At 43.7% G+C, this 25,424-nt stretch overlaps 1 protein-coding gene across 1 annotated transcript in view; it reads left to right on the top strand.

The window, feature by feature from the left end:
* Positions 1-25,424, top strand: part of LOC149436741 (uncharacterized) — a 43,797-nt gene that overhangs the window by 541 nt on the left and 17,832 nt on the right. Inside the window, exons 2-9 of the mRNA XM_089661561.1 lie at positions 3,083-3,242; positions 6,592-6,681; positions 9,608-9,662; positions 12,823-12,901; positions 14,304-14,370; positions 17,023-17,171; positions 19,157-19,554; positions 19,663-20,722. Of these exons, the coding sequence (XP_089517687.1) occupies positions 3,111-3,242; positions 6,592-6,681; positions 9,608-9,662; positions 12,823-12,901; positions 14,304-14,370; positions 17,023-17,171; positions 19,157-19,554; positions 19,663-20,722 (2,030 nt within the window). The 5' untranslated portion in view covers positions 3,083-3,110. The remainder of the gene's footprint in view (positions 1-3,082; positions 3,243-6,591; positions 6,682-9,607; positions 9,663-12,822; positions 12,902-14,303; positions 14,371-17,022; positions 17,172-19,156; positions 19,555-19,662; positions 20,723-25,424) is intronic.

Here is a 25,424-nt window from a genome sequence, read left to right on the forward strand (position 1 = left end):
CATTGATATACCACCACAGTCTGAGTGTACATCCCATGTGACAAGAACCAAGCATGCTGATTGGCTGTTCGGGGACTGCACTGTGAGAAAGCTGGGGTGGGGTTCTTTTACATGTTCCATCATGTCCAGAAATAATGTATATTTGATCATTAAAGTGTATGGAAACCCAATCACTAAAATCTCTTATAAGCATCACAGTTTTACTAAATCTTGGACCCTGCATTCACTATATCTGGTTTCCCCGGACCCCGCATTCACCATATCTGGTCTCCCTGGACCCTGCATTCACTATATCTGGTTTCCCCGGACCCCGCATTCACCATATCTGGTCTCCCTGGACCCTGCATTCACTATATCTGGTCTCCTCGGACCCTGCATTCACTATATCTGGTCTCCCTGGACCCTGCATTCACTATATCTGGTCTCCTCGGACTCTGCATTCACTATATCCGGTCTCCCTGGACCCTGCATTCACTATATCCGGTCTCCCCGGACCCTGCATTCACTATATCCGCTCTCCCCGGACCCTGCATTCACTATATCCGGTCTCCCCGGACCCTGCATTCACTATATCCGGTCTCCCCGGACCCTGCATTCACTATATCTGGTCTCCCCGGACCCTGCATTCACTATATCCGCTCTCCCCAGACCCTGCATTCACTATATCCGCTCTCCCTGGACCCTGCATTCACTATATCCGGTCTCCCCGGACCCTGCATTCACTATATCCGGTCTCCCCGGACCCTGCATTCACTATATCTGGTCTCCCCGGACCCTGCATTCACTATATCTGGTCTCCCCAGACCCTGCATTCACTATATCCGGTCTCCCCGGACCCTGCATTCACTATATCCGCTCTCCCCAGACCCTGCATTTACTATATCCGGTCTCCCCGGACCCTGCATTCACTATATCCGGTCTCCCCGGACCCTGCATTCACTATATCCGGTCTCCCCGGACCCTGCATTCACAATATCCGCTCTCCCTGGACCCCGCATTCACTATATCCGCTCTCCCCGGACCCTGCATTCACTATATCTGGTCTCCCCGGACCCTGCATTCACTATATCCGCTCTCCCTGGACCCTGCATTCACTATATCCGCTCTCCCTGGACCCTGCATTCACTATATCCGATCTGCCACACTACATAGAACATGGAAATGCAATTATTTTAGTAAATATAAACTGCTAAATACCTTTTCTCATCAGCAGTATATAGCAGTCTTGTCACTTCCATCAGTGTCCAGCAGAGTATTGGTTAATCTTGTAAGAGGAGTTTTCATTCTCCCCTGACTGTCCTATGAGGCTGCATAAACCCTGACCCTCTGTCTGGACAGTGCCAGCTGGCCCTGTGCTGATCACATGCACTCTCCCAAGAATAGAAATACACACCAAACTGAACATGTGCAGCTTGCCTCCAAGGCTCTGTTCTATCAGAAGATGGATTAGGGACAGTAGAAGAAGGCGAAGCTCAGAGAAGACAGGATCAAACAGTCCTTTTACACAACGCGGAGGATTAACCCCTTAGGTTTCACAGTGAGTATAACAAGCATGCTTTACTGCATATACAGACTGATTGTACTGTTGTGGGTTTAGTAACACTTTCACTTTCATGGCTGCCAAGCAAACGTGTATTTTAATGTTTGTAACACACCAAAACACTTCTATCAGTGTTTAAAGATTGTAAGAGGAGTTTCATTCTGCTCTAGGAGGATGCAGAACCCCTGACCTTTGTCTGGACAGTGCTGATTGGCCCTGTGCTAATCACATGCATCCTCCCAAAGGGAAAAATAACTCTCTAGCAATACACACCAAACTGAGCGTGTGCAGAGTGACTCCTAGAGCTCTGTTCTATCACAAGATGGATTGGGAACAGTAGAAGAAGGGGAGACTCAGAGAAGACAGGATCAAACAGCCTTTTTACACAATACAGGGGATTAACCCGTTAGGTTCCTCAGTGAGTGTAACAAGCATGCTTTACTACATATACAGACTGATTGTACTGTTGTGGATTTAGTAACACTTTTAACATTTTTTTTTAAAGCACCTGGAATGAGAAGTTAACACTTTAAAGTTGAATTCCAGTTATGTTTTTTTTTCTGATTTGCATTGGACCAACATATGTTTAGATATTTCATTCCTAGCCAATCCCTGAGGAAGAGGGGAAATCACTGTAGCAGGTGGTGACATCACAATTTCTACCTCATCCATTATATAAATCCTGTATTACAAAAATAATTATTATTAATAATAAATACTACAATCACATTTTAACCATTTCCTACTTGAATTACCTATTTCTACTGAGAAAAAAAATGAATAATAATGAAAAGGAAGTCAGGGGAAATGATTCACTTTTTGCATACCTACATCCCCTGCCTCGGATTAGATGGCAGTACCCCAGCGGGGGGGTGATTAGTTCCGGGAGGAAGCTGGGAGGCTGCTGGCCGTCAGAGCTAATTGCGCCAACTCAGGGCTGCTGTTTGAAATCATGGGGCCCCATACAGTCAACCTGATGGGGTCCCCCCCATTTTCAAAAAAGCACAGTTTGCTATGCTTCAGTTATGAATGAAAACGGTGAGCTATCAGTTCCGGTCACTCATTGTTTTCATTCAGGAAAGGAATGGGCTGGTAAATGTGACATATTTACTGGACCCTTCCACCATTCTCCATCCTGAAGGATCCTATTGTGTGTTTGCAGCTGCCGGAGGGAAGCCGGCAGGGATAGTCATGTGCACAGCAGGGGGGCAATTAATGGAACTGATCCCCTGTATGGAGAGGAGAAGCAGCCAGCTTTCAGCTGCTGTGTAGAGAGCCATACAGGGGATCGGTTCCAGTAATTGGCCCCCACACTGTGCTGAGCACCCTCCCTGTCCACATCCGATGCACCTAGTTGCCTGGGCCCCCCTGCTGGCCTGAGCCCCGTACAGCAGGGCTGGTGGTACCCCCTTATCCACAGCCCTGCGCCCACTTACATGTAATCGCTCATGCAGCGATCACATGCGAGTGATGGGCCCTGGACGCGAGCAGTCTGAAGAGGAGTGGTGCCTAATTTGTGATTTTTGTTTCCATCTCTTACAGTGTCTGATTATTCTGGGACATTGGCATCATGTTTAGGTGGATGTCTAAGGTTTCCTGGGGTAATGATGAAGAGTGGGACTCAGAATTTGATTCTACCTGGGAGGACGATGAGGACCATAAGCTTCTAAGGCAGGCAAAACCTAAGCAGATTAATCAGCAGGTAAGAACGTTTACATACGCACCAAACAGTGGGTTTTGGACATTTTTGATTAACAGCTTTTGTTGTTCAAAGACCAATCATCTTCTTCCTCTTATAGTAACATACAGAACTGGGACCATAAAAGGAAGAAATCGATTGGTTGCTTGATGAAATACTTCTGCTTTTCTTTTTCAGGGCCAGTTCACACTATAGAAATGCAGTCCAGACGCGTGCGCGTTTTTATGCATTTTTGGCACCTTTTTGGTGCATTTTTGATGCTTTCTGATTCATTTCTTCCCCCAATTTTTCTTCAATTTAAATAGGAACAGTGCGTTCCAGTGCGTTTGTGGTGCGTTTTGCCGCGTTCCAGTACAGTTCTGTGCAGGAAAGATGCAGCCTGCTCTAATTTTTTTTTCTTTCTGTAACTGGAGCGCACTGGAACTGCAAGTACTGATGTAAACGATGACATTGACAACCATATCACATACTTTTGGATGCAAAATAAAAAGCAACTGAAAAGCATGTAGTGTGAACTGGCCCTTAAAGCATACAATGAAGGAAATGCGTATTTGCTCCCCTGCTGATGTTGAATGTTCGCCCCTCACAAAGAAATGATTGGTCTAAAAATCAAATGTTCGGTGTATTGTAACACTGAGAGACAGAATAGCAACAAAGAATTCAGCAGAAATGCATGTCTAACAAATGATGACTGATTTTCATGTTCAGTAGGGAAATAAGTATTTGATCCCCTATCATTCACCAGGTGTCTTTCATACAGGTAACAAGCTGAGATTAGAAGCCGTCTCTTAAAGGGAGTGCTGCTAATCTCATTGTGTTACCTGTATAAAAGACACCTGTCCACAGGAACAATCAAACAATCAGATTCCAAACTCTCCACCATGGCAAAGACCAAAGAGCTGTCCAAGGATGTCAGGGACAAGATTGTAGACCTACACAAGGCTGGACTGGGCTACCAAACTATCGCCAAGCAGCTTGGTGAGAAGGTGACAACAGTTGGTGCAATCATTCACAAATGGAAGAAACACAAAACAAGTGTCAGTCTCCCTAGGTCTGGTGCACCATGCAAGATCTCACCTCGTGGAGTGTCAATGATCATGAGAACAGTGAGGAATCATCCCAGAACTACACGTCAGGATGTTGTCAATTATCTCCAGGCAGCTGGGACCACAGTCACCAAGAAAACAATTGGTAACACACTGCGCCGACAAGGATTGAAATCCTGCAGTGCCCGCAAGGTCCCTCTGCTCAAGAAAGCACATGTCCAGGCCCATCTGAAGTCTGCCACTGAACATCTGAATGATGCAGAGGAGGACTGGTTGAAAGTGTTGTGGTCAGATGAGACTAAAATCGAGCTCTTTGGCATCACCTCAACTCGCCGTGTTTGGAGGAGGAGGAATGCTGCCTATGACCCCAAGAACACCATCCCAACTGTGAAACATGGTGGTGGAAACATTCTGCTTTGGGGGTGTTTTTCTGCTAAGGGGATAGGACAACTGCACCACATCAAAGGGACAATGGATGGGGCAATGTACCATCAAATCTTGGGTGAGAACCTTCTTCCCTCAGCCAGGGCATTGAAAATGGGTCGTGGATAGGTGTTCCAGCATGACAATGACCCAAAACACACGGCCAAGGCAACAAAGGAGTGGCTCAAGAAGAAGCACATTTAGGTCCTGATCTCCAGACCTTAATCCGATTGCAAATCTGTGGAGGGAGCTAAACGTTCGAGTTCCTAAACGTCAGCCACCAAACCTTGATGACTTGGAGAGGATCTGCCAAGAGGAGTGGGCCAAATTCCATCCTGAGATGTGTGCAAACCTGGGGGCCAACTACAGGAAACGTCTGACCTCTGTGATTGCCAACAAGGGATTTGCCACCAAGTACTAAGTCATGTTTTGTGAAGGGGATCAAATACTTAATTCCCTCATAAACATGCAAATCAGTCATCATTTGTTAGACATGCATTTCTTTTGAATTTTTTGTTGCTATTTTATCTCTCAGTGTTACAATACACCGAACATTCGATTTTTAGACCGATCATTTCTTTGTGAGTGGGCAAACATTCAAAATCAGCAGGGGATCAAATACTTATTTCCTTCACTGTAGCTCTTGCTAAAAAAAAAAAATTGATGTAATGTCCATCATGGCTGCATGAGCCTTTTAGTAATTTAACTTTTTTACAAAAACTACCTTTAACCGTCAGTCTACAGGGATTGGATCCCTGCTTTACTGAGAGGTTTTTCACTTATTGTAAGGCTGGGGCTGATCATGTGATTAAAGCATTCTGACATTCTCTCCCCTCACCAAGTTCACAGTCTAGGAGAGCATTGGGTAAAGCTTGTAGGAGGTGTTTTCATTCTCCCCTGATTGTCTTTTGAGGCTAAATGACCCCTGACCTTCCGTCCGGACAATGCTGATTGGCCCTTTGCTGATCACATTCCAAAAAAAAACTCTCAAGCAATACACACCAGCTTTCCCCAAGGCTTTGTACTATTAGCAGATGGACTGGGAACAGTAGAATAAGGGGAAGATCAGAGAAGAAAGGATCAAACATCCTTTTTACACAATGTGGAGAATTTACTGCATATACAGACTTTACTGTATACAGATTTTACTGTTTGGGGTTTAGTAACACTTTAAAAGCATATGCTGCCCATCTTTCTTGTTACACCCATATTTGGGATATAACATGAAACATGGTCGAATTCCCCCTTAAAATGCCCCCCTCTTACCTGAATGGGATTGTTGTCCCTGCAGCGTTCTGCTTTCTACCTTAGCATGGCTCCACCTGCACAGCCACATTGGTCATTCACAGAGTTCTGTGAATGGGAAGACTACAAATTCCATCTGCCACCATGGCGGAGGAAATCCCGAATCTCAATGGAGCACAAGTGTGTTGACATCAGCCAACTTGTAGTCCATTGTTTACTTCCTCCAGACCCATACAGAAGGTCCAAACCTCCATACTTGGGGCTGGGGGTGAGAAAAAAGCAGAAGTCTGTTCACTGCACCTGAGATACGCTGACTGCCTTCATATTGATGTGTGCCCAGCATAAGGAAAGTATTGGAAGTGATTTGGGGGGAAATATATTGCAGTTCTGATATTGTGTAGGTTAGAGATTGGTAGTTTGCAGGAGTATGTACTAGTATGATACTGAGATAGATAGATAGATAGATAGATAGATAGATAGATAGATATGGGAGGGATAGATATGGGAGGGATAGATATGGGAGGGATAGATATGGGAGGGATAGATATGGGAGGGATAGATAGATAGATAGATAGATAGATAGATAAATTGGTTGATAGAAGTATGATTTGTTGATTTGGTTTTTCTCGCTGTTTCAGAATTCTCGAGGCAGGGGAGCAGCTAAGGACTTACATCGATACAGACATAGCTACCCGATAAGTCCTTCTTCCAAGGTCCACAAACGCACGGTATTATGGGCTTGTTCTTGTAGGGCCAATACATCTGACCTCCGGGCAGATTGAAAAAAAGACACAAATTAATGCGATTAATGAACGCATGTATGAATACATCTATTAATATTATGGTTTTGTTTTGTTTTTTTATTGAAACTGGCATATGTACCTAGATTTAGCTTGATAGCCTCTTGCAATCCACGTACATCAGATGTTCTAGTGCATGTCCACAGAGGCTAAGTGGTTAGCACTTCCGCCTGGCAGTACTCGGGTCGTTGGTTCAAATCCCAACCACAACACCACCTGCCTGGAGTTTGCATGTTCTCCCTGTGCCTGCTTGGGTTTCCTCTGGGTACTCTGGTTTCCTCCCACAGGCCAAAGTCGTGCTGGTAGGTTAATTGGCTCCTGTCCAGGGGCGGACTGACAACTCATGGGGCCCCTGGGCAATAGGGGATCATGGGGTCCCTATGTCCTTGCCCAAACTCAAAAAACACTATAAAAAAGGTACCAGGAGCATCTCATGGGGCCCCCTACTGACCCAGGGCCCTCAGGCAGTGCCCGCGTTTCCAAATGGTCAGTCTGTCCCTGCTCCTGTCTAATTGTCCCTAGTATGTGTATGTATGAATGTGAGTTAGGGACCTTAGATATATATTATATATTATATATTATTATATATATATTAGGTACAATATATATGTAAAGCGCTGCCTAAATTGACGGCACTATATAAGTACCTGAAATAAATAAGAGCAGACTATACAATTACAATACAATTTAATACAGGAGGGATCAGAGGGCCCTGCTCGTTAGAGCTTACCATTCATGGTACTTTAATCAAAGATTGGGTCCATGTGCGTCTGCATGAATCTACTGAGATATCTGATTTACAGCTTTCCTGCTTAACCACTATTTGCTTTACACAAGGAAATATCTTGCGGAAAATTCAAAACTTTACTCGGTCAAAGTGGATGAAAGTTGATCATGTATACTTCAGGTCTATAAAGATAACACATTTGCAGAAGTTTGCTCTAGACCAGGGGTGGGCAAACTTTTTGACTTGAGGGCCGCAATGGGTTCATATATTGGACCCGGGGGCCGGACCAAGAGTAGATGAATGATGTGTATGTGTCATCCATAGTAAGTATAGCAATATTCCCCCATAGTAAGCATAGTAATTAATCCCCCATATAGTAATTCATCCCCCATAGTAATTCATCCCCCATAGTAATTCATCCCCCATATAGTAATTCATCCCCCATAGTAATTCATCCCCCATATAGTAATTCATCCCCCATATAGTAATTCATCCCCCATAGTAATTCATCCCCCATATAGTAATTCATCCCCCATATAGTAATTCATCCCCCATAGTAATTCATCCCCCATAGTAATTCATCCCCCATATAGTAATTCATCCCCCCTATAGTAAGTCCCCCCGTGTCAATTTACTTACCTTTGCTCCGCGCGTTCCTCTCGCCGTGTTCCCGCTCCGTTCCGGTCTTCAGGGCGGACTGTGAGAGGAGCGTAGCTCCCCTCACGTTCGTCACGCTGCCCCGCCTACACACATCCTGACAGCCTCACATCACTCTCTGCGGGCCGGATTAAAAGGTCCGCCGGGCCGTATACGGCCCGCGGGCCGTAGTTTGCCCATTGCTGCTCTAGACTCACGGTGGATAATGAAGAAGTTGGGTAGTTTTTGAAACGGCACAACGGCTTCATATTCTACCATATATTCTACCATATATTCTACCATATATAACTGCTGTGGAATTGAAATGAAATATATGAATTCTTACAGCCCAACTGCCAGAAATGTAAAAAAAAAATGATCCCTTGCAGTGGGGCTGGGTCCCTTTTTTTCATGTATACAAAGGGAAATATGGTGAAAATCAGACTGTAGATGCAGATTGTTCTTGTTTTGGTTTATGCGGCTAAACGCTATGAACCAAAAGAGTCCTGTGAATGGGCCATAGAATACTATACCGCTACAATCAGATCCATATAAATGAAAGATATGATCGCCACATATTGTACACTTGTGTGCACGAACCCTAATTATTGGAAATCTATCAGCCCCATGGGCCGTATGGATTGGCATGTATTTAGGCTCCCAAGAGGCAGAGAGAGCTGAGGCTGGGCCTCGGCAATGAGTTGATGATCACCAGTAGTGGTCAGTTCATGGAGTCTGCAGAGCTGCAGGTCTGAAAAGTGTCATCACCCAGCTAGACGTCCTTGGCACAGAAGTTGTATGAGGCTTACTGGTCAATGTGCATTCATTTTACATTTTTTTTGCCAGTAACACTGACAATAACTACTAAAAGGCCAGCTCTGTCCTGGGAATTTTTATTTTGTTATGTTTATCGAAAGACAATGTGTCAAATCTATCAAGCATTTTGTTAAATTGTTAAGATTGTAAATGAAACAGAGAGCTCATTCTTATAGTGTAGGAGCCCCAAACAAATCTCATCACATCCGTCCATTGGTGCTTCATTCGAAGACTGGTCTCTAATATCCTTTCTAACAGATTTTGCAGCAGCACCTCTTCACCAGAGCCAACTCACCTGGTGGACGAATAAGGTGTTCCTTATGGAAACTATGTGAAAAGTGTGTCTTTATACCACTTTTGTTTATTTTAGCCTATGAAAGATTTTTTTTTTGAGGATCTTACACTCTATGCCAGTGTGCTCCCTGTTTCATTTACAGTTTTTCTGAGGATTTCCAAGTCTGGAGAGAGCTGCAAAGAGGTGGATGTTTTTTCTACTACAGTTTGATGAAGAAAGAGACTCCGTGTCAATAAGTAGAACTTTGGCAGACACAGGCTTGTAGATTCCGTCGATGTTGAGTGCTGACATTAGTGTATTATTTTTGGTTGCTTGTACATATGATGGGTGAGTTTTTGAAGTGAAAATAGTTACTTAATATCTTTTTTTTATTCCAATAGTTGCCAATGCTCAACCTGCAGTTCTACCGAAATGAGATCGCCTTTATACCTAATGGTTAGTACTGAAAACACTATCAATTGTCAAGTTTCTGTCTTAAAATATTTGTCCTCTTGTAGCAATAGAGTCATCAGATACAGACCAGAGGTAACTCCTTACTGCTGGACAGTGCTGTGTTCTTCATAGCCCTCTACAATGGCCCCACATATGCAAAGCTTCACCAGACAGAATAATGACTATCCCTATCTAAAGCTTGAGTTGTGTTTCCAGGAAGCCATTATTGTTCCCAAGTGGCCATTCTTATTATAAATAAGTCCAACTTATATGTCCAGTATTATTATGACAAAATCCAGAGCTGGAAACACTGTGCTGGAAGTTCTTTGGTTGGCATCTGAGGTCTACATTGCTACTGGAGAAATGTGTGGGAATTGTTGGGGAGGGAGGTTGGGTAGATTATATATATGGTATTACAGATGTTCCCATTGCTGTCACAGAGCCCATAGCAAAAATAAAGTTTCATTATTGGGCCTTTGTACCAGTGCAGTAAAGTCAGAATAATTATACAAGTGAAACTCGAAAAATTAGAATATCGTGCAAAAGTTCATTTATTTCAGTAATGCAACTTAACTGGTGAAACTAATATAAGAGACTCATAACATGCAAAGCAAGATAGTTCAAGCCGTGATTTGTCATAATTGTGATGATTATGGCTTACAGCTCATGAAAACCCCAAATCCACAATCTCATAAAATGAGAATATTGTGAAAAGGTGCAATATTCTCGGCTCAAAGTGTCCCACTCTAATCAGCTAATAAGCCATAATACCTGTAATGGGTTCCTGAGCCTTTAAATGGTCTCTCAGTCTGGTTCAGTAGGAATCACTATCATGGGAAAGACTGCTGACCTGACACCATCACTGACACCCTCCATAAGGAAGGAAAGCCTTAAAAGGTAATTGCAAAAGAAGTTGGATGTTCCCAAAGTGCTGTATCAAAGCACATTAATAGAAAGTTATGTGAAAGGGAAAAGTGTGGAAGAAAAAGGTGCACAAGCAGCAGGGATGACCGCAGCCTGGGGAGGATTGTCAGGAAAAGGCCATTCAAAAGAGTTGTGGACTTTCACAAGGAGTGGACTGAGGCTGGAGTCAGTGCATCAAGAGCCACCACACACAGACGGATCCTGGACATGGGCTTCAAATGTTGTATTCCTCTTGTCAAGCTGCTCCTGAACAACAAACAACGTCAGAAGCGTCTTACCTGGGCTAAAGAAAAACAGACCTGGTCTGGTGCTCAGTGGTCCAAAGTCCTCTTTTCTGATGAGAGCAACTTTTGCATGTCATTTGGAAACCAAGGACCCCGAGTATGGAGGAAGAATGGAGAGGCACTCACGCAAGATGCTTGTAGTCCAGTGTGAAGTTTCCACAGTCTCTGTTGATTTGGGGAGCCATGTCATCTGCTGGTGTTGGTCCACTGTGCTTCATTAAGTCCAGGGTCAACGCAGCCGTCTACCAGGAGATTTTGGAGCACTTCATGCTTCCTTCCACAGACAAGCTTTATGGGGATGCTGACTTCATTTTCCAGTAGGACTTGGCACCTGTCCACACTGCCAAAAGTACCAGAACCTGGTTCAATGACCGTGGGATTATTGTGCTTGATAGGCCAGCAAACTCTCCTGACCTGAACCCCATAGAAAATCTATGGGGCACTGCCAAGAGAAAGATGAGAGACATGAGACCGAACAATGCAGAAGAGCTGAAGGCCACTATTGAAGCATCCTGGTCTTCCATAACACCTCAGCAGTGCCACAGGCTGATATCTTCCATGCCACGCCGCATTGAGGCAGTAATTGCTGCAAAAGGGGCCCAAGCCAAGTTCTGAGTACATATGCATGCTTATACTTTTCAGAGGTCCGATATTGTTCTATGTACAATGCTTGTTTTATTGATTGCATGTAATATTCTCATTTTCTGAGATTGTGGATTTGGGGTTTTCATGAGGTGTAAGCCATAATCATCACAATGATGACAAATCACGGCTTGAACTATCTTGCTTTGCATGTAATGAGTCTATCTCATATATTAGTTTCACCTTTTAAGTTGGATTACTGAAATAAATGAACTTTTGCACCATATTCTAATTTTTTGAGTTTTACCTGTATGTTACTTAGTAAACACAACATGCATTCAGGACAAGTGAAATGATTGCGATGTCCAATTCCCATTAATAGGACTGCCTCTGGAAGAAGCTAGGAAGGGAGAGTCAAATGATCAGCTGAATATTTATCATGCTACAGGCAATCCCTGGAAGGGGGCACCCAGATGGTGTCTGGGGAGGTGATAAATATGCAGGAACCTTAAGAAGACCTTTCTTTCCTCACCAGGGAGGGTTCCAGTACTCCTGGGGCTGCTGCCTATTGGTGAAGGATCACTGAGACAAGAGACTGCTGCTTGGGTTTCAGCGGTTGCTTGTCTGAGAGCCCAATGAGGACTTCTGAAGTATGATGCCTACTAAAAGACACTGTTTCAGAGTCCAGGTCTGCAGGAGGATTTTGTCCTTTCCCCTCATTTAGGATTGTGAAGGTTGTGTAGCAGTGTGAATAGAGATCCCTTTTGGGGACTGATAACTACGCAAAAGAGAGAGGATTCCAAATGCCAGAGATTGCCCTATAGTCTACAGCTGTGGGGTCGACTGACTATTTCTTGCTACCTCCAGAAAAGCTGCTATTGAGAGAGACCAGTGAGAATTTTATCCTTTTTGCTGCAGTTGCTGATAATTTTGGAGTATCCCATGACCATAAACCCTCTCCTCCTTCTAGTTTATCTGCAATAAATCCTAAAGAGACATCCCATAGACTAAGTTTTAATTGTTGGTGTGCTTGGTTGACTGGTGGACTTTGTACTACTTAGGGAGAACCTGTCTGCTACTAGGTGCCCCTTTGTTCGGGGGTGAGCGGTCTAATTGTGTGCTTGTGCATGAGTACACAGGATGGGAATTTCCTACAAGAATATAAAAGGAAAGTTTTATAAACCTAATGTATGTGAAGTATGCTGTATACAACACAGGTCACTGTTAGGCTTGTTGTACGAGGGTTCTTCAAAAAGTTTCCGCCTTTTTTTCAATATAAAAATGTGCAGAAACTTTTTGAAGAGCCCTCGTATATTTGGTCCATCTTGGCATCAACAGTTGAAAGTATGACCTGTTCTCTTTATCCAATACAGGAGTATTTATAGACGACCTCCATCAGAACTGGAAATTTAATTACTATGAACTAGAATCGAATCCTAACTTCATTCAATGGTGAGGTGACAAAAAGTGTCAAAAATAGTGTGGAAGCTTTGCTCCACCTTTACTGAAAGTTCCTAAACGTAACTCTATGTGAATTTTTGTTTAAATAAGGTCGGTCTGTAAGGACAAGGGTTATTGCCTACCTTTCATGCTGCCAGTGTTGTGGAACGTTATTCACTTTAAGAGCTACGCAGGCCGAAACAGTCTTCTGCATCTGACACTCCTGGAAGTGTCAAGTTTATGTCTATGTCTATTCCCTCCAGCCTGTGCCCCCTCCCCTGACTTCTCCATCAAGATCAATAAAACAACCATCAGTCCCTCCCCTCATGCCAGGGTACTAGGTGTAATCCTGGACTCCCATCTGTCCTTTCAGCCCAAAATCCAATCACTGTCCAAATCTTGCAGACTTCACCTCCACTACATCTCCAAGATATGCCCATTCTTAACCTCTGAAACCACTAAGCAACTTTATTCACTCCCTTGTTATATCTCGCCTTGACTATTGTAACTCCCTTCTCATTGGCCGACCTCATCGCAGGCTATCCCCTCTTCAGTCTATCATGAATGCTGCTGCCAGACTCATCCACCTTACTAACCGTTCTGTATCTGCCATCCCTCTCTGCCAATCCCTCCACTGGCCTCCACTCAGTGTCCTCCATCCCTCTCTGCCAATCCCTCCACTGGCCTCCACTCAGTGTCCTCCATCCGTCTCTGCCAATTCCTCCACTGGCCTCCACTCAGTGTTCTCCATCCCTCTCTGCCAATCCCTCCACTGGCCTCCCCTCAGTGTCCTCCATCACTCTCTGCCAATCCCTACACTGTCCTCCATCCCTCTCTGCCAATTGCCCAACGGATAAAATTCAAAACATTAACAATAACAGATAAAACCATTTATAACTCCGCCCCCAATTACATCACCAATCTTGTCTCCAAATATCACCCAAACCGTCCTCTTTGCTCCTCCCACGATCTCCTGCTCTCTAGCTCCCTTGTCTCCTCCTCCTATGCTCGTCTCCAAGACTTCTCCAGAGCCTCCCACATCCTCTGGAACTCTCTACCCCCATCTATCAGACTATCGCCAACTCTGCCCACTTTTAGGCGATCTCTGAAAACCTATCTCTTCAGGGAAGCCTATCCTGCCTTCAGCTAATAATGGAATCTTCTATTCCTCCTACCAGTCCATCCCCCACAGTTATTACCTTTTGTACCACTAGCCCCTCCCTTTTAGATTGTAAGCTCCCAGGATCAGGGCCTTCCTATCCCTCTTGTATTGAACTGTATTGTTGCTGTATTGTCTGCCTTATATTGTAAAATGCTGAGCAAACCGTTGGCGCGATATAAATCCTGTATAATAATAATAATAATTGCTGAGCAATCTTTGTTTTTTTTTTGTTTTGTTTTGTTTTTTTTGTAGGCTGTTTCCACTGCAGGAACCTGGTGTGAACAAATCTGCTGAGCCACTTACGATACAGGAGATTGAGGTACCAGACTGGTGAATAAAGTCATCTTGTGATCCATCCTTCTTTATGTTGCTGCATTGGTGAATCAAGGGCTAAGAATGGACCTAACATACTAGCTGATAAATATACCCCTTAACACAGGTTGTGAGAGATGGAAATATTAAGACGATAGATGACAAGCTGCACTAAAATGATATAAAAATAATATGTTGCGCTCCTTCTTTGAATATTAAATCAATACATATTTCCAATAAATATATAAAAAATCATTATTAATAAACTTGTGAAAAACAGAAAATCATGTGAAATCAAAATGCCATCCCGTGCTCATCATACAAAAAAAATATAAAAATAAATCGGTCTTAAATGAAAAATATATGTGACTTTTCCCAGTGATTCAAATCAAATCAATAATTCCAGGTGACTTCCTTAATGAGTATAAGATGTTCTTGGGGTCATAGGCAGCATTCCTCCTCCTCCAAACACGGCGAGTTGAGATAATGCCAAAGAGCTTGATTTTGGTCTCATCTGACCACAACACTTTCAACCAGTCCTCCTCTGCATCATTCAGATGTTCAGTGGCAAACTTCAGATGGGCCTGGACATGGGCTTTCTTGAGCAGAGGGACCTTGCGGGCATTGCAGGATTTCAGTCCTTGTCAGCGTAGTGACTGTGTTGAGATCTTGCATGGTGCACCAGACCTAGGAAGACTGACAGTTGTATTGTGTTTCTTCCATTTGCAAATGATTGCACTAACTGTTGTCACCTTCTCACCAAGCTGCTTAGCGAAAGTTTGGTAGCCCAGTCCAGCCTTGTGTAGGCCTACAATCTTGTCCCTGACATCCTTGGACAGCTCTTTGGTCTTCTCCATGGTGGAAAGTTTGGAATCTGATTGTTTGATTGCTCCTGTGGACAGGTGTCTTTTATACAGGTAACAAAATGTGATTATCAGCACTCCCTTTAAGAGACTGCTTCTAATCTCAACTTGTTACCTGTATGAAAGACACCTGGTAGCCAGAAATCCTGCTGAATGATAGGGGATCAAACCCTTATTTCCCTCATGAACATGCAAATCAGTGCATAATTTGTTAGACATGCATTTCTTTTGAATTTTTTGTTGCTATTCTGTCTCTCAGTGTTACATTTCTTTGTGATTGGGCAAACATTCAAAATCATCAGGGGATCAAATACTTATTTCCTTCACTGTAGCTGGCATTGCACCCAAGAACTAGACAACACTAGCTTGGGTGCAAACTGGAACTGACTTTATTGCACAGAAATACAGGTTTTTATACACTTCAAAAATAAGGGGAGTCCCCACATGAACAATAAAAACGATTATTACACATTTGGATAAACATCCCACACTGATTAGGTAACAACGCGAAGTTGACTAAACTAATCACATCATTTAGGAACCTCCAGGAGGACTAGCCAACAGACAGAAACAATAGGTGACTCAATTACTGAATTACAAGCGGGACAAAGACACAGCTGATTTATATTAACATCTGCTTTGAGTCTAGGAGAAAGGTTGAAGCAATCAATTATGGTTTGGGCACAGAGATCCCAGATCTGTATCCTGGTCCTCCAGTTTTCAGAATCTGTGTGTTTTGAGAAGACATGGACTTCATTGGAAGAAATACTACTGCAAAGGTACCCCCCAGGAACACACCTCCCAAAGAATAGAGCTCACTCAGATGCTAGGGCCCATGGTCAGTAATAGGCAAGAGACTAGCCTGCAGTCCTCTCCAAAAGTCCTGTCCCGGTTGGGTCTGTTACAGGGACCATGTGACTTACTTCCCTTTTGTCGCACAATGAAGAGCTTCAGTGTCCAATTGCCAGTATGGAGTAATTTCACAGGAGGGCAGGAAATTAGTCCTTAGACCTATGTAGGATCCAACAAGAAGGACTTACACAGGTCTTCTCTTTGCTGAAAGGAGCAAAAGGAGCAGCTTGAGAGTGAAGGTAGGGTAAGTATGTCCAGTTGGGTGGAAGAATTTACGTTTTCATATCTCCTCACCAAACACAGTGCGGCATATATTGTTTTTACTTCTTTGCATACAGAAGTAAACCATATGAATTGCAACATTTTTTGACCGCCATCCGTCCATCCACCTATTTAAGGTAGAACTTGGGGCAAAACTTTTTTTTGTCATGATAGAGCAAAGGAGGCGTACGACATATAACCCCTTGTCAGGTCTCTTTGCCATCTTTGTCTGATTGGGAACTTTAGTTGCACTTTCTCTCCCATAGCCAAAAGAGGAAGTGAGATGAAATCCCTCGAAAGTGAAAAAATCTGTGGTTGCCACCAGAACTAATGTCCCCATTGAAAAATTTCCCCTCTATTACTTTTCTGGAGACAACCCAAAATTTGGGATTGTCTTTCACTTTCAATAAGAACGGTAAACGTGACAAATAGAGAGGATGAATCTCCCTAATGGGGACACAGACAGCAATAAGAACTGACAGGGGTTCTAAACCATCTCTGTTCTATCCAAAACAACAAAAAAATTTTTTGCCTTTTGGTTATACTTTAACTTAACCAATTCTTGTGTACTATGTGCCCTTAACTAACCTGCCATCTAGAACTGCTCTCTCTTGCTCTGCTCCTGTCATATTAGCCTTCATCAAGGATCTGGCTCACTTCACTTTCTGTTGTATCTGTTTCAGAAAATGAAGAGAGATGACGGGGTAATGAAGAGGCTCATGGAGTCCTATAGGCTCATGCTGGGATTTTATGGCATCCAACTAGTGGACTCAGAGACTGGAGAAGTGGCCCGGGCAGGGAACTGGAGGGAAAGATTTTCAAACCTTAATAGGTGAGTTGTACATTTTCATACATAATGGACATCAGGCTCTTGATGACTGACCAGGAATCCTTTAAAGATATTTCATTCACTTTGCATGCAATAACTACCTTTGCAAACCCAGATATTCCCTTGTAGAAGCAGTGCTGATATAACCACTGTGCTACACATAGCCTGGGCAAGAGCAGAACTGCGAATGGGACCCATTAGGGTCCCCCCTCTACAGCAGCCTTTCTGAATCTTTTGAACATGGAGGAACCCTTGAGAAGAATGAGCCCCTTACAGATAGCTAAAAAGATCAATGGTGTCAGTGGGAGCTCTTCTGAGAGGTGGAAATTGCTTATTGCTAAAATAACCTCTGGAGGAACCCTGGTTGAGAAACCTTGCTCTACAGGCTGACTGCAAAAAACTACAGGAGTGGGTGGGGACAAGACCAGTCACCCTGCACAAGGAGAGAGAGCAGCAGTGGCCGGTCTTTATTACAGGAAATAGGAAGGTACAGAAGTTGCTTCATGTTGGATTACTGCTCAGATCTGAAAGAAATACTTAAAAGCCACCAAAATTCAAATACAAATACACATGGCTCTTGTAATCAGACAATATTTGTTCAGCCTGGATTTTAGCTTTGAGCTACAGAGTACATGGGAATAGGATAGCGGTGTGTCTGTAATTGTTCCTGTGCTGTAAAGGGTAGATGAAGACTGATACATAAAGGAAACTTTTTCTAACAAATTACAGGGAATGCCATGGCTGATTGTACCATCCCAGACCCTTGATGAACTCCTCTTCACCCAGAAATCTGGAGACTTTCTTGCTGAGCAGGATCTGGCTCCTGTTCCTTTAGATAAGGTACACAGGCACTGGCAGAGGGCTAATCTGGTTTCCCACCAGAGTGCTCCTTTCCTATCCTCCCAGGGGGTGCAGGTGTACTCACTCAGATCCTCTCCTATACCCCTCTCTCAGATCCTCTCCTATACCCCTCTCCTTTCCAGCTCCAGGCTCACAGGCAGACCCCATCCCACTAGGCTTCCTGGCAGCCTTCCTCCTCCCCCTTACATCTTCCTGCTCCACCCTCCTGCTACTGAGCAGGCTCTTCCACTTTTAAGGGAGTCCCAGCCCCCTGCCAAGCCTTCTGTTGAGGACTGGCTGAGGTTCCTTAAGTGTGCAACCAACCACTCCTCAGATCTACCCACTGCCTCCAAGGCTCTCCTCCGAAATCCTCAGAGCAGGGGGAAATCCAATAGGGGCTGGCCTGCAGAGTCTCTCAGTCCTGACCAGAATTTGACCTCTATGGTTATCTCACCTGAGCTGATAATCAGCTCCAAACGAACCATTAGTGTCTAGCTCCCCCGAGCTAAACTAGGAAGGTGCTACACACATATAATGCGGACTGCCAAAAGGATTAACACAGTAGTTACTTCCCCCTGTAAAATAGTTGTATTACTTGTTGATCCCACTCATAACTTCCCTCAACAAAGTTACTTTGCTCACCCTCTTATTCCTGATTGCTGACCCTGCCATGTGGTGATGTCCTTTAATTTTATGCCAGTCCTGACTAATGCTTGTTCCTGACTCCACTGCACAACCCCTGGCTTTCCTCTGTCCTTCACTCTCCCTGTGCTTTGTTGGGCACTTCTGCTGCTCACCTGTTATGCTGGTGGCTACATGATGCTTTCAACCTCACCTTGCCCTGAGAATCTGGTCTATAGTTCTGGCATGCTGGTATTCTGGTGCTATGTCCAGGGGTGCAGCTGAGCAATGACGGGGCAGGCTATAAGTGGTGTGCATATGTGGCTCAGACGGGGTCTTTTAAGATTTTATAGCCATGTGCTTAATTGTACTCCAGTTCCATTTATAACTACTAAAGGTGCTTGTGACATGATGCTGACACTTATCCAGGAGCAAGAATTTTGTCTTTTAGCAATTTCACCATGAAAATGGCTGTTAATAACAGTTTGTAAAGAACAATGTGTCTCAATTGATTTTTTTTTCCACAGTCACACAAACAACAACCTCCGAATCACACGCATCCTTAAGTGTTTGGGGGAATTTGGCTACGAACATTACCAGGTCCCGCTGGTCAGGTTCTTTCTGGAGGAGACCTTGTGTCATGGTAATTTACAGAAAGTAAAAGAAAGTGCTCTGAACTATTTCATGTTTACTGTAAAGAACAAAAGTGAGCGCAAGGAACTGGTGCTGTTTGCCTGGGAGAACTATGAACCAAAAGACCAGTTTATCTGGGGACCTGTGAGGACACTCCGAAAACTCCGACCTCCAGCACCTTCTCCTGTGGAAAAGTCTGATGATGGGTCAAAAGATGTGCAAGCACAGGATGAAATTCTAAGCGTCCAAAATAATCGCAGCTCAAAAGATGACAGAGAATGCGTGCTAGAAAGTAAGGATAACAAGAAATCCCATTGGCTAATAAGATTATTATATTCATTAAATGTTTTAAGTCCAGTGAATATCATATTTCTAATTGTAGATTTTTACTGCTTCACAGACCATGGCCGCATTACCAGCAGTCCTGCAAATGGAAAAAAAAATAAAGAGCGTAAAAGGACAGAAAAAACAGAGTCTGATAGCCACCTGCCAGCGCATGACTCAGTAGAAAAAGAAAGTACATCACAAAGGACTGAAAACACAAACGAGTATAAGGAGAACGAAGAGTCACCAATAGTGCTTGTGTTAAGAAATGGCAGAGACAATGAAGATTCTCCAGTGGTGTCTGTGTCCAGAGGTAACAAGGACATTGAAAAGGAGCTAACTGAGTCAGAGTCAAGAAAAGTCAGTGAAAATGGAGAGTTAGAAGATGACAAGAAGAAAGGCGAGTCTAGCTCAGAAGAAGATAAGGATAAGAGGGAGCTACCAACAAAGTTTCGGCCAGAAGAAGGCAAGGATAATAGAGAGCAGTCAGCGCAAACTGGAGCAGCAAATGAACAGCCTAATAAAAAGCCATCACCAGAATGTGATTCAGGAGATAACACTAAGAAAGAAGTGCCGCCAATGGAACTTCAGTCAGAAGATGAGAATAATGGATGGCCAATTACATGTTTTGAGTTAAAAGACGACAAGGGGAATGGAAAACAACCAATGCAGCCTGGGGTAGCAGATGAAAATGATAAGAGAGGCCAACAAAGAGATTGTGAATTGGTAAAACATAAGGAGAAAGGAGGGCCGCCAAAAAAGTCTGGATCAGAAGAAGACATGTTAAAGGTTGAGCATCTAAAAAATGGCAGGGAGAAAAGAGAGCCACAAATAGAGTCTAGGTCAGAAATTGACAGGGAGAATGGAGACCCACCAACACAGCCTTGGCAAGAAGATGACTTGGAGAATGGAGACAAACCAGTGCAGCCTAGGCCAGAAGATGATTGGGAGAATGAAAACCAGCCAACGCAGCCTTGGCCAGAAGATGACAGTGAGGATGGAGACCAACCAACGCAGCCTTGGCCAGAAGATGATGGGGAGAATGGAGACCAACCAATGTATTCTAAGCCAGAAGTTGGCAAGGATGAGAGCGGGCAACAAGCAGAATGTGAATCAGAAAACAGAACTGTGGAACAGTAAAAAACAAAATGTAAAGATCCGTTATTAGAAATGATTGAAGAACTCCAGAAATGAAGCAAAGCGGCATGGAAGAGACAGAAAATACTAAATGCAATAAAAGTATGTGCACAATAAAGAACAGAAAACAGTTGTCTTTTACCCTGAAGAAAGAGCAGATCCCTTTCCACCAGCAACCTATGTGTGATACATGCATTTATTAATAGAGATGACAATTAATGAAATGACTGTACAAAAAGAAAAAAAAATAGTACAGAAACCTACATTCTTCTTCTTGTGTTTACTTATTATCTGTTCCATGAATTCATTTGTAATGTTGCTGTCCCTATATGAAGGGTCTTGTGATTCCCCCAGATAGGAACAATCAGGTCTACTGAACATTTTTTCACCAACGTCGTAGTTTGGGGTGGTTGCCATATTTTGTGTAGTTGGCTAATTTGGATGCAAGGATGCACTGGATGCCTTTGCTGTCATGTTGGTGTAGCTGGGGCGTCACATGCGTCGCTGTACCTTTTTAAGGAGGGATGAGCTCGTCCAGGCATACCTGCCCTTAACCAATCCATTTATACATGTGCTCCTACTATGGAGACTTTGGAAATTTTAGTTAGGTCCACAGTATACAGAGGACCATGACGCGGGACTGTGGCTTACGCATGTATCTGCAAATGTGTGCAAACAAAACCCTCTGTTTTTAACGCAAACTGTTACAGGGCCAAATTGATGGCTGGTAAGTGTTGCTGGGAAATCTTTTGATTGTTTTCGATGTGCATTGCCTTTTTATATGCACCTTACTACTAAGGCTGGTTATAGGTTGGGACAGTTGCCATTTTTTTGTGTAACATGTATAATATATGCATTTTTGGCAGAAACTCTCTCGTTCATGTGGCTCCGCCCTACATGTTTTGTCACGACATCATCAGGGGCATTGAATCGTAATGACACAATCTGAGATAACCATCTGTAAAATGTAACTGCACATCCTGAGACAACTTAAAAACTTCTACTATTACTCCAGTACTGGGGTATTAATGTGAGGTGCGCTTACCCCCTTGTGGGGCATCTGGTGAAGGTGTCACATGTACATTTTGTATCACTTCATGGTGAAAGTGGGCAGTTTTCTGGATTTATTTTGGTTTCTTGATTTTTTGTTTTTAGCTATTCACATATATTTCTATTCATGTTAAATACGTGCAGTTTTATACATTTTTTTCACGTTCGTTTAGTGCAGCACATATTTATTTATTGTATCACATACACTGAGTGTGCTTGCAGCTGATAGCGTACACCATACCTGGAGTTCAGCTTTACCCCCCCTGGTCACATCAAGCCGACTTTGAAATCGTGCGACTTACAGTGAAGTCGCACAATTTCAAAGTCGGGTGACTTGCCGACTTCAGGTGCGATTTGCGAGACATCAGACACAGATTTCTATGCAAATCGCACCAAAAGTAGTGCATGTGCTACTTTAGAAATCGGTGCGGCTCTGAGCAAGTCGGAACCGAACCGATATGACCGCTGTAATTGCAGACAATAGGGTGCCACTTGGCTTGCAAGTCGCAGGGCATGCGAATTACATGCCACGTTGCCCCCAGTGCGACCGAGGGTGGTTAAGGCCATGCCACAGTGGTCATTTTGTAGCAGCTTTACAATAGCTCTTCTCGGTATTTGCGTTGCTGAGAAAGTTGATATCGGGTGGACTGATCATTTGGAAACTCGGGCACTGCCCGAGGGCCCGGGGTCAGTAGGGGGCCCCATGAGATGCCCCTGGTACCTTTTTCATAGGCTTTTTTGAGTTTGGGCAAGGACACAGGGGCCCCATGATCCCCTATTGCCCGGGGGCCCCATGAGTTGTCAGTCCGCCCCTGGTTGATATTAAAGTTTTTCAAGAATTCCATGTGATCTGTCGCTCCATCCATGAGCGGCTGACACTTTGCAGCGTTCGGAGCCAGCTGTAGAATCACCAAGTTCAGCAGCTACGCATGTCATCCAATGCAGCTTCTGATGACAACGGCACAGATCTGTAGCTGCACACATCAGCATTGTAGTCAGGTACAGCAAGAACTCTGCATCCAGCTACAGCTCACCAGAGAAAACGAGAACACAGAGCTGTAGCTGCTTTATGTCTCTGCTGCAAAGTCGCTAGCGCACCATGGCCCTTAGTTAGTCAGTTGTAATTACAGTTTACATTTATTTATATCAATATACAGTAATGTTTTCTCGCTGCATACTATATCACCCAAATCAGTTACAAAGTAAACTTTAAGAACTTAAAGCGGTATTAAACTCAAAACCAACAATGTGATATATTGCAACTTACAATCATTAGACGTGGTGGCTGCATTTGTTTTATTTTTTGAAGGCTTTCTTCTGTCTGTTTTCACCTGGCCAGTAACACCTCCTGTATTAGAGTGCCCCCTATCTGGATGAAGGAGCAACAGAGACACCTCTGCACAGCAGGATTGTCTGCCTGGGGAGAAGGGAAGTGATGTACTAACAGATTTAAATACACTAACAAATTAAAGCCAAACTCCAGCACATACTTAATAGGCGGTTACAGCAAACAATGAAAACTGATCATTGTAAAGCACCCCTGTCAGTGGTGAATGGTTTGTCTCATACCCCTAATGCAGGCCATAGATGGGTCGTTTATCAGCCGAATTTTAGTCCGCACGAAAAATCGGCTGATATTCACGCCGTTAGTGGGGCCAGCCTGTCGGCCGTTTTTCGCGGATCTTCTCGTTTAGTTTTATCAGTCATGCTAGAAAATCTGCGAAAAATGGTCGTTTTTCGTGGACATGGATGGCAGCATCGGCAACGGGGCCGAAAATTTGGCTGATAAATGGCCCGTCTGTGGCCTGCCTTACTGTTACATCTGCAGGAGAACTTGTTCGACTGAAAATCAACAGACTTACAGGCTGGATCCCCAGATACCAATAAAGGAAAGAAAGCCTAAAAAAAGAAAAACTAATGCAACCGCCACATCTAAGAATTGGTATGCTGTGATAGAATACAATTTTGCTTTGGGATTTAATACTGCTTTAAAGCTTGAAACAGCAGCAGATTCCTCCTTCTGTCAATCACACTGGGACTAATCATCTGTGTGAAGTCTTATGGGGTGGAGCCTTATGGGGCCGTACTCGGATAAACATACGCATGGTGCATTATGGGGCTGTACTCGGATAAACATACGCATGGTGCATTATGGGGCCGTACTCGGATAAACATACGCATGGTGCATTATGGGGCCGTACTCGGATAAACATACGCATGGTGCATTATGGGTCCATAAATATTGGGACATGGACACAATTCTAACATTTTTGGCTCTATACACCACCACAATGGATTTGAAATGAAACGAACAAGATGTGCTTTAACTGAAGACTGTCAGCTTTAATTTGAGGGTATTTACATCCAAATCAGGTGAACGGTGTAGGAATTACAACAGTTTGCATATGTGCCTCCCACTTGTTAAGGGACCAAAAGTAATGGGATAATTGGCTTCTCAGCTGTTCCATGGCCAGGTGTGTGTTATTCCCTCATTATCCCAATTACAATGAGCAGATAAAAGGTCCAGAGTTCATTTCAAGTGTGCTATTTGCATTTGGAATCTGTTGCTGTCAACTCACACCGGTGAGCTCAGCAACACCAAAAGACCCGGAAGACCACGGAAAACAACTGTGGTGGATGACCAAAGAATTCTTTCCCTGGTGAAGAAAACACCCTTCACAACAGTTGGCCAGATCAAGAACACTCTCCAGGTGGTAGGTGTATGTGTGTCAAAGTCACCAATCAAGAGAAGACTTGATTAGATGCCAAACGACATCTAACAAAAGCCTTCACAGTTCTGGAACAACATCCTATGGACAGATGAGACCGACATCAACTTGTACCAGAGGGATGGGAAGAGAAGAGTATGGAGAAGGAACTGCTCATGATCCTAAGCATACCACCTCATCAGTGAAGCATGGTGGTGGTAGTGTCATGGCGTGGGCATGTATGGCTGCCAATGGAACTGCTTCTCTTGTATTTATTGATGATGTGACTGCTGACAAAAGCAGCCGGATGAATTCTGAAGTGTTTCGGGAATATTATCTGCTCATATTCAGCCAAATGCTTCACAACTCATTGGACGCTTCACAGTGCAGATGGACAATGACCCAAAGCAGACTGCAAAAGCAACCAAAGAGTTTTTTAAGGGAAAGAAGTGGAATGTTCTGCAATGGCCAAGTCAATCACCTGACCTGAATCCGATTGAGCATTTCACTTGCTGAAGACAAAACTGAAGGGAAAATGCCCCAAGAACAAGCAGGAACTGAAGACGGTTGCAGTAGAGGCCTGGCAGAGCATCACCAGGGATGAAACCCAGCGTCTGGTGATGTCTATGCGTTACAGACTTCAGGCTGTAATTAACTGCAAAGGATTTGCAACCAAGTATTAAAAAGTGAAGGTTTGATTTATGATTATTATTCTGTCCCATTACTTTTGGTCCCTTAAGAAGTGGGAGGCACATATGCAAACTGTTGTAATTCCTACACCGTTCACCTGATTTGGATGTAAATACCCTCAAATTAAAGCCGACAGTCTGCAGTTAAAGCACATCTTGTTCATTTCATTTCAAATCCATTGTGGTGGTGTATAGAGCCAAAAATGTTAGAATTGTGTCCATGTCCCAATATTTATGGACCTGACTGTACATAC

The sequence above is a fragment of the Staurois parvus genome, unplaced genomic scaffold (genome assembly GCF_062004578.1).
Source record: "Staurois parvus isolate SC_StPar_1 unplaced genomic scaffold, SC_StPar_1.0 ptg001349l, whole genome shotgun sequence".
NCBI classification, from domain to species: Eukaryota; Metazoa; Chordata; class Amphibia; order Anura; family Ranidae; genus Staurois; species Staurois parvus.